Raw genomic sequence first — 9,967 nt, 5'->3', positions numbered from 1 at the left:
TATTATTATTATTAAATTTCATGTTCTACATTGATGCTATAAACTGTTAAAAATAATTGCTTAGTGATGGGAAGGTAAATAAGTTGGCTTGCCTAGCTACCACGAGTAGGCGCCATCACGACTCCGATGGTGGGAAAATCCGGATCGTGACACCAGTTATGCAAATTGACTCTTCAAAAAATATTCTTCAAGAAGAAAAAAGAAACAACTTTTTTTTAATATTGACTGATTTTGTGATGTTTCTTTCTCCAGCATGTATGCTTACTTTATTATATATGTAAGCAAGCTTTTATTTGGTTTTGTAAACTCTTTTTTGTTATTTAGATAAACATAGACGTGTACCCTATATATTGCATTTATTTTAAAAGAATTTCGTTTTATTCAAATCTAGCTACAGTGTTTCAAAGAACTATACTTATAGGATTTTAAATGCGAAAGAGTTTTATAGTTATATGAAGTAGTTTTTTTTTTTTTGCTAGAGGCGTAGTAGTATAAATAATTAGAAAAAATAACAAAAGTTCCTAACATGATTGCATATGATCATTAACCGAACTAAGTATGATAACATGATAAAAAAAAGATAAATTTTATTTTTAATTTAAATTCGAATTTTAGAACTTTATCTATAAATTCAAAATTATCTTTTAATTCAAATTCCATATATATATATATATATTATATTATATTTGTATTTAACTAAAATAGTCAAATATAGAATAAAGTTACCATATACTATTGACATTTATTAGCTTGCCACTTGGCTTAACCATAATGTCAATTATATATAGTAACTTTCTTGCTTTAATATATATATAGATAAACCTATTTTATTTTTATAACTCATTTTAAACACTATACATATCTTTTTTACTGTTTTTAGCCAGTTAAGCTAATCCTAAATGTAGGAATTGTGATTTGAAATCACTTAATTTTAGGGATTATAAGGGATACGGTACCCATCTGATATTATACAAAGTAAATAATTTCGATTTCTCTCTCCCTGCATTCCCTTTGTTCTCGCTCAATCTCACCGATTAAAGTTAAGCTTCTCTTCTCGTTAAAGTGAGATTTCTATTTCTATAAATTGATTAAGATATTAACATGGTCCGAAAAAGGTAAGGCGCACTGTTATGGGCGGATGGGCTAAGTGAGAAGAAAATACTTTACAGGGAAATTATGATTCAGGAGAATGAAAATGGTGTGGTCTTGTTGATTTTAATGGAAGAAGAAAGGAAAGATATGGAGGTGTTCGTTGATGTTCGATGTATAATTATTGTAGAACTCAGTATATAGTGAGTGTGTAATGTATATATGTTAATTATACATAGATTTTCAATGATTATACATCAAACATGCACTGTATACTCCGTGCGTAATGTGTAATGAACTATGAAAATACGGTATTTATACATATTGTGTGTGTGTGTGTGTATATATATATATATATATATATATATATATATATATATATATGTGACAGAAATAATGGGTTTAGACTGACATCATTGTGATTTGTGTAGGGATGTTTTGTTTGTTTGTAAAAAACTCCATTGTTAGGGTTTCTCTAAATTGTGAAGAAAGGAACGAGACAGAAAGAAGAGAAGAACAATCATCTCACCTTATTTTCTGCTATTCAGGGATTTTTATCTGAAGCTATATGGCTACACTATTTTAGGGTTATTTTTAATAAAACTTTATGGCTAGGAAAAGTTGTAAAAGATAGTGGGCTGGCTATTTACGTTTTTTCCCCTAATTTTTAAATGTTTGCTAATGATAGGGACAAATTTGGCCACATAGTATGACAGTAGGGGTAAATTTGGCCGGATAGTATAACGGAGGTTAAATGTAGAAAATATTCGAAAGTAGAGGCCTATATTTGACCCTTTTCCCTTAAATACATTAGTATTATTCACCACACTGTGAAGGCAAGGAAATTGCTCTTTTAGCAGTCCAATACCATCGCCATTGTCTTTCCACATCCTAACACTTTGCCCATTTCCATCTATAATGCTAACATCTTGCTGAAATCTCCCAGAAACTATCTGTTTCTAAACAGCATCTCCATAGGGTGTTTTCACTGCCTTAGGAGCCCAAACCCCTCTCTTCCATATTTGATCTCAATGACAGATTTCCAAGGTGCTACCTTGCCATTTGCGCAGCAAACTTTAGTTATGAACTTATAATTTCCTAACTCTAAAGCTTCCATCTTCCTTGTGTCTAATTATTGGGCTCCACTTAACCAATGAAACTTCTTTCTCAGAATTTATAAGTAAAATGTCAAAGCTAGATTACCCACATGGATGGAACGAAACAACCTAGTGAACTACCACCCTTTTCCTTTTCTGTTTTTATAATATTTTTGGTGCTGTAGAAATTACAAACAAAAAGCGCAGACATATCAAATCCATTGCAAGAATATCAGCAGAACGTGTTACTGGCATATTAGGCCGCGAGTACTTCTATATAGAGTCTATTAACTTTATCTAGAAAGGAAGAGGAATGCATGCAGTGCAGAAAATTGTCAGCTAGAACCATGTAAGAGCTCCCAATTAACAAATTTATGCAGGTCATGGGGATGTAATTTCCAAAAAATATATTTAAGTCTATCAAAGTTCGGACTTCTAAATGAATTTTAATTTGAGTCATCCTTACCTACACAGACAATCCCTGCCGCACACGTCCGAAGATCCTGCTGTTGAACTGCAGGAACAAAATATGCCATCATCTTCCAGCCGCCGCTTAACCTTCTTGGTGAGGTATATATCTTACAAATAGTTAATACTGACACAACTAAAAACAGAGAAATGTTGAAGGAAGCTATACAAAGATAAGAAACAATGCACATCAAACAGAAGACCGAGGCAATTATCTTATCAATCAGTATATAGGATTAAGAGATGTTTAATTAGAAAATATACTATCAAACTTTTAAAGTGCATCAAATAGATCTATCATAATTAATTCTATTGAAGGATACTACGCTTTATATAGGTAAAGGGTGTGGGTTGCCATTTATTCAACCAATCTGGAAGTTCAAAGTCAACAGGATCTCCAATTTCGCTTGTCAATTTGTTGAATACATGCCCAATCCCACCATGGACAGCACTCTGTGCAGAAAGGAAAATAAATTGCATATTAACAAGCTGATATAGCAAACATACACACACACACACACAGAGACTTCATAAGAGAATCTCCGTAACAATCATATAAGAATAACATATCAGAATTCTCATAGGCTTTTTAGCTGACACGTTTCTTTCCATTACGCTACTCTGCTTTTATCCTTGCTAAACTACAAAATACTAATTTTTCAAGTAAAGGAATAATCCAGGCAAAAGAAAAACGAAAACAGCAACTATACAGTGGATACTTCTAGTTAGGCTGTGCCACTAAAAGAATAGTTGAACAAAAAAAATCTTAAAAGAAATTCTATCAAAAACTCTCCTTATTAGGGACAACATTTGTGTCCAACAGCAAATGACCTGTGCAGACAAGGACAGCAGACAGCAAGATGAAAGAGTCTATGCTGGGTCAGATGCAAGAATATATAACGGTCTGATTAATTACTTTAGAAAGGATCCTAATCAAAGGAATAAGCTTAAAAGGATTATCCCATTTAAAATCGAAGCAGTAATTTTATATAGTAAAAAGGACTATTCCATTTCACATATACGAAGGTGTTGGCGCGCTGCTATGTAACTTAAACTTAGAACCCGCAAAGTGTTAACCCCCTTTTATGTGAGAAAAATTTACTTGGATGGCCTCTTTACTTTGCTTTAGGTATATTAGAAGAGAATTTATTTACAGTAAAGTGCTGATTTCCCCCTTTCTGAATCAATTAAGGAAGCTATTAGTACCTACATCTTTCCAATAAATAGGAAAAGAAATACAGGGTCATGAATAAACATGCGGAAATACTCAAAGGTCAAAATAACCTGCAGACCCCATTTACGTGGGGTAACTCTTTGCAAGGAAAATTGACGTAAATGTTATGCTGAATAAAGAAATAAGATAGAATAAAAAAGAATCTCGACCTTCTTCATAGCAGGCATGGGTTCAATCATTCAGTAGTAGCAAAAACCAGTTGCTATAGCCTATAAGGGCAAAAACAAATGAATCAGTTAGGAAGCAAGGAAGACAATATAAAGTGTAGAAAACGCTATATAAAAAATCTCTTACTGAAAGTATGGCCAAAATCAAAGCTCACAAACCAAAGCATATACTATTACAGATTGGTGGTAATCATGCTCTTTGCCATGCGTGTTTCCAATTTGTGGTGCTAGTATGATTGAGTTTTCCTAGGATTTGAACTATTAGCTTTTATTGCACAAATCCACAAAAAAACTATTTCTCAGAACCATGAGTAGCCTTAAATGACATTAAGATAACTGTGTAATGCATTTGCAGTTTGGATTACTGCAGACCTGAAGCAAGGTGGACTTGATCAAATGGATAAAAGATTATGAGGTTATCAGCAACACTCATGAACTGGATAAAAAGATTAAGGACTTCATACTTTAGCCAAAAAGAAAAAAGAAAAAAACACATATAGATTCAGGAGTTGAAGTGTTTCTTCAAGTAGGTAGTATATTAATGAAGCATGCAGAATTGTCCTCAATGTATTCCAAACTCTCTTTTACGTCCTATTCTCGTGTGATAGAAAATACTCGATGCATTCCAAACTAGTGTTATCAAAGGCGAAAAGCGCAAAAAAGCTCTAAGGTCCGTTGGGGCTTTAAGCGCAAAGCGCAAATAAAGCGTGGGCTTTAATGAAAAAAGGCGCAACGGGAGAAAAAGTAAAAATATGCACAGTAGTCCAAGAATAATCATTATAAGCATGAATAACAAACATATGGACAAAGAAATTAAGAAAAAAATTCAGGATAAAGTGAAATATCAATTGTTTAAGGTCGCCTTTTCAGGATTACACTCATTGGCAAGGAAAAGTATGTGTTAGAGCTTTGATGCGACACTAAAGCGCCCACAAAGCGAGGCGAAGCGCTCAACGTGTTTTGAGCCTCGCTTCAGGGCTTAAGCGCGCTTTAAGCGCGCCTTTGACAACACTGTTCCAAACTCTCTTTCACATCCTTTTCTCACGTGATAGAAAATCCAAAGACCAGCTTAAATTTTGTCACAATGTCTCAAATTTGACAACATTTTGAAATATCCAGTTCTGCGAGCTGCAACATATTTACCAAACATTCTCCAAAAAAAAAAAAATATATCAAAAGTACCTGCACACTAAGTATTTCTTCAGGATACCTAAGAAAAGCTGATCTTAGAAAATGATCGTTTAGCCAATTATTGATCTTCCAAGTTATGTTAGCATTGCACCTAGCATCCAGAAATGACCACTGGGTCAGTTTTAATATCACAAAGAGTAAATACATGGACAGTTACTATAATTAAAAAGAATGTTTAGAAATGTAAAATAACGAGAGAGAAAAAAGAGAGAAGAAAAGGAAAGAAAACAGTCAAAACATTGTAAAAACTTGGAAAATAGGCAAGGAGAGAGTTCAATATATTATTATCAATTTTAAGTTCACGCAGCAAGCAGAGGCGGAGACACAATCTCAACTTTATGGGTTCCAAATTTCAGAACGAAGACAAAAGTGCTAAAAGCTGGGTTCTAAATTTAATTTTACAAATACAGCAAAAGTTATTGGGTTCGACCGAACATGCATACATGCTTATTATTGTCATTTAGATAGAAAACACTAATAAATTACTTCTTCCATCCCAATTTGTTAATCCCTTTTCACTTATTAAAGGTTAATTTTGACCAAAATTGAATCAGGCATATTAATACAATTCTATAAAAATACAACAACATTTAATTATATAAAAATCAAGCTAGAGTACATCAGAACCAAATGTAAACAAATTTAAAGATAAGTAATTTGAAACAAATTTAGAAGAATTGTAGTCAGTTTTAAAACATCACAACAAATGTAAACAAGATTAAAAAATCAAAATCTAAAAGAAAAATTGGGAAGAGAAAAAATATTTAAAGAAAAAACTAAAACACATCTTAAGGAATTGCAAGCAAAACAAACTCTTAATACTCAATCCAATTTGAAACAACGCAAAAACAGAAAATTTTATAATCTTAACAACTGACTCTGGTCACTCAACAGTGGTAGAAATCAAGAAAATTACTAATTTGACTCAGAAAATAGAAAAACTTAAGTGAATTTTCAAAATCCACTTCAAAAATTGAAAAAGGGCAACATTTTTACCCTAGTATATAAACAAAAATGTAGGCTCAGTGTTTTTGCTAGCAAAACTAAATGAGACGAACTAACAGAAGGAGTAGAGAAATAAATAAGAGAACAGAAAACAAACCGTTTCCGGTGGAAAATGGTGGTCGGCGGCGAGTGCCGGAGAAGTAAGTGTTCGACGCAGCAGGGAAGAGAGAGAGAGAGACGTTTCAAAAAAATTGCCCAAAATGTGCACTTTTTAAAAATAAAATGCATTTATAAAAAATATAATGAATTTTATAGAAAGTGATATTTATAGAAAGGCGCATTCAATGCGTTTTTATTGACGATTTATAAGTGGCATCAACTGAACGTAAGTTGCTCTATATAATTCGCAATAGGTAATGCGATTAAAGTGTAGCTCAAATGCAACGTATATGTCGCAATAGTCAACATAATAGTCGCCGTTGAAAAGCGACTTATGCCCAACTACAAAATGGGCTGAACAAATTAAGGGGTTGTTTGGTATAATGGTGGGTACATGAGATAGCTAATCACACCATTTTAGTGTAAAAGTTATTACCCGATTAGATAATATCCCAAACCAAATATAGGACAAAGCTAATCCCAAACTTTATCCCGGGATTATTATCCTTATCCCATGGACCAAACGACCCCTAAGAGCTATTTTCCCCCGGCCCTTCTTTATACAAGCAAAGGAGGCAAGCAACCAAGGAGAATAAATTAAGCAACTAAAGAGAAGAAATCGAGTTAAGAACTGAAATGCAGTAACAGTGAAGCTTGGTTGGCGGCTGACGTGGCAACAATTAATTATATTAGTTACAACCGGTTAGAGTTAGTTAGTTATATTAGTTACAGCCGGTTAGAGTTAGTTACAAGTTGTTAGCTAATAACAATCTTCTAGAATCTTCAGCTGAGCATATATAGTTGATATACATGTAGTTGATGAATCACTTTTGAAGATAATACATTTCTATTCTTTCTAAATTCATCTTCTCATTGAGCTATTTTCTCGATAAATCCTGATATAACTGTCACCTTCTTCGAGCTTGAGCTCCTAGATTGACTATACTCGTTAGATTCTGCTACATTGCATCAATTGGTATCAGAGATTTCTGTCCTTGGCATCTTCGATCATGACTCGCAGCAAAAACACAAAGAAACCTGTTGAAAAAATGGAAGACAAATTAACAGCTAATCAAGATCAATTGCAGAAGTTGATGGATGGAACGATGATTTTGAATGAGCATAATGTACAAACTGATAAGGAACTACTTGAATTGAAGGAAACTATTGGAGCTATGAATCAAAAAGGGAAGGAGAAAGAGCCAGTTAGGGCAAAACCTGCTATTGGTCGAGCTGGTTCAATGAAGATTCCGTAAGAAGGAAGAATCAGAGAAGTTCATCAAGGTACGACTTCTAATGGTAACTTTTTCACTCGACACTCTAAGCTGGAATTTCCCCAATTTTCTGGTAATGATTTGAAGACTTGGTTGTACAAAGTCGACCAATTCTTTTTTATGGATGAAGTAGCTTTTGATCAGAGGGTTAAAGTGGCTTCTATTTATTTTGATGGAGAAGTTATTGCTTGGCATAGGTCGTATGTGAAATCTAGGGCTTCGGTTTTAGATCCTACATGGACTTAGTATGTGTTAGCCATGAATGAAAGGTTTGGTGAAGGTTTTGAAGATCATATGGAAGCCTTACAGAATTTGCATCAGACTGGCAGTGTTAAGGACTATCAAGTTGAATTTGATAAATTGTTGACCGGGTTTAATGATGTTCTAAATGTCAATACCACACAAGAGGGGGGGTGTGATTTGTGTGGTACCCAATTTTCGCTCTAGAAGAACCTGGTTCTTCTAGATGTACTAACTACTGTTGTTTGCGGAATAATAAATACAGAAAATAAAGAATACAGAGATTTTTACGTGGAAAACACCTGGCTCAAAAGGTGAAAAAACCAAGACCTACTACTCAGTAGGATTTTCCCAAACTTCCACTAAAATCACTGAGCCAAAACAGCATTTACAAAACTCTTTGTAAACCTAAGGATTAACTTTAATCCCGTTGTAGCAACCAGCCTCTAACTGCTGCGACAACTTCAAGTTAACTCTAACTTGAATACTCAAAATACCTATTATAATTGCTTCTAGATAAAGCTGAAAGGTACAATATGAAACACCTACTACAATTGAACTAGAAATAAAGAAAGACACATAAAACTCTTTATGGAGCTGGTTCTTCAATATGGTTCATGTAGCTTCAGGTTTGCACACTTGAATCACACGCGAACTGCTTGCAAAAAGCCTTGCTATTTTGCTCTCAATTCACGTTTAACTTATGCGTTTTTGTGCAACACTTTAATGTGAGAACATCCTGCAATTTATAGAGTTAGTAGATGAAGAAATAACTAGAGTTCTGATGCAACTCTTCCTTGGTGGAAGAGTTCTAGTTGATTTCAACTTCTAACTCCTTCCCTATCTTGAATTGTGTTCTCTTTGATTTTAAGGACTCCTTCTCCTTATCAATTATGCAACCTTTTCGATTAGGAGATATTAAATACACCAAGTTAAGCTTATCTCCTTCACGTGCAACCCACATGCTTGAATCTGCCCGTTTTTGTGCACCTGAGTGATGGACCTGGTTCATCCTGAGTTCCTTTGTCAGTCTTCAAAACTAACCTTTACTTGGGCCAACAAATTCCCCCTTTTTTATGATGACAAACTCAGTGCTTTTCATACACTTAGGCCCTGCCAAAACTCGGCTCAACATCAACACAATGTTAGAAATATTTTTCCTTTTTATCACTTATCATCAAGGACCAGGTACATTAGGTTATAAACATCATTGTTCAAAGTCTAAACATTACTTGTTTAAAGCACAACATTTTTCCCCCTTTTGGCATCATCGAAAAGTTGCATAAAAAATGTGAGATAACCAGATTTTAAAGCTTACTCATGGCCACTGGGGCTACTTCAAATGCAAACATGGATTAATCATCATAGATCAAGCTAAGAATTTTAACCATCAAAGAAATATGAACAAACAATTAGAGCAAAAGACAGTGAATTTCATTGATGATTGATAAGATTCTACCACAAAGCATAAGAAGAAATAAAAATACTGAAAACATGAGCAAAAGAAACAAAAGGTCTCGAATTGGGTCACTGGTTGATCTGCACTAGGCTAAGATTTAAGGCTTGCAAGAGGTAGGGGCTGGGTTATTTGCTTGGAGAAGTTTCAGCATGTCTTGAAGAATTCCATCATTCTTCTCATTTTCCTTTGCAAGTTCAGTTCTGAGAACATCTCTCTCAGATTCTACCTCAACCAATCGTGTCTTTAGCCTTGCTATCTCAACATCCTTTGCCTCACCCTCCTGTAATAGAGCTCTGACCTTGTTATTGATAGGTGTCCTTTTAGATGAACCAGGTTCATTGGGAATGGCATTGACCTCATAATCGCAAGCAAGCAGAGTATTAACCCCACTTCTTCATTGGTACCTTGAAATGTGCAAGCACAGTTGTGAGAATGAAATCATAGGGAATGGCATGAGTTTTGGCGCCATTGATAACCCTATCAGTAGGTCCAAGAGGGTTTCCTGTTCAGATGGAACAGGTTCATCTATATTTCTCAAGTTGAACCTACCCCTCAACAGCTTCCCACTTACCCCTGTTTTGCTCACACTCTCTTCTATTTCAGTAAATTCCTCTCTCCAAACAACCATTGCACCAGTTTCTTTT

The 9,967-nt window shown here is 34.4% G+C and overlaps 1 protein-coding gene across 1 annotated transcript in view; it reads right to left on the bottom strand.

Annotated features, from left to right (window-relative positions):
- The window catches only part of LOC109208948 (histone-lysine N-methyltransferase ASHH3-like), a 13,571-nt gene extending 6,994 nt beyond the window's left edge, over positions 1-6,577 (bottom strand). Inside the window, 5 exon segments of the mRNA XM_019372104.1 lie at positions 2,653-2,764; positions 2,978-3,107; positions 4,038-4,097; positions 5,238-5,337; positions 6,349-6,577. Of these exon segments, the coding sequence (XP_019227649.1) occupies positions 2,653-2,764; positions 2,978-3,107; positions 4,038-4,067 (272 nt within the window). The 5' untranslated portion in view covers positions 4,068-4,097; positions 5,238-5,337; positions 6,349-6,577.
- Between the last annotated feature and the right edge of the window lie 3,390 nt (positions 6,578-9,967).

Source organism: Nicotiana attenuata, unplaced genomic scaffold (genome assembly GCF_001879085.1).
Source record: "Nicotiana attenuata strain UT unplaced genomic scaffold, NIATTr2, whole genome shotgun sequence".
Lineage (NCBI taxonomy): Eukaryota > Viridiplantae > Streptophyta > Magnoliopsida > Solanales > Solanaceae > Nicotiana > Nicotiana attenuata.
This window is presented reverse-complemented; position numbering and strand designations above follow the sequence as displayed.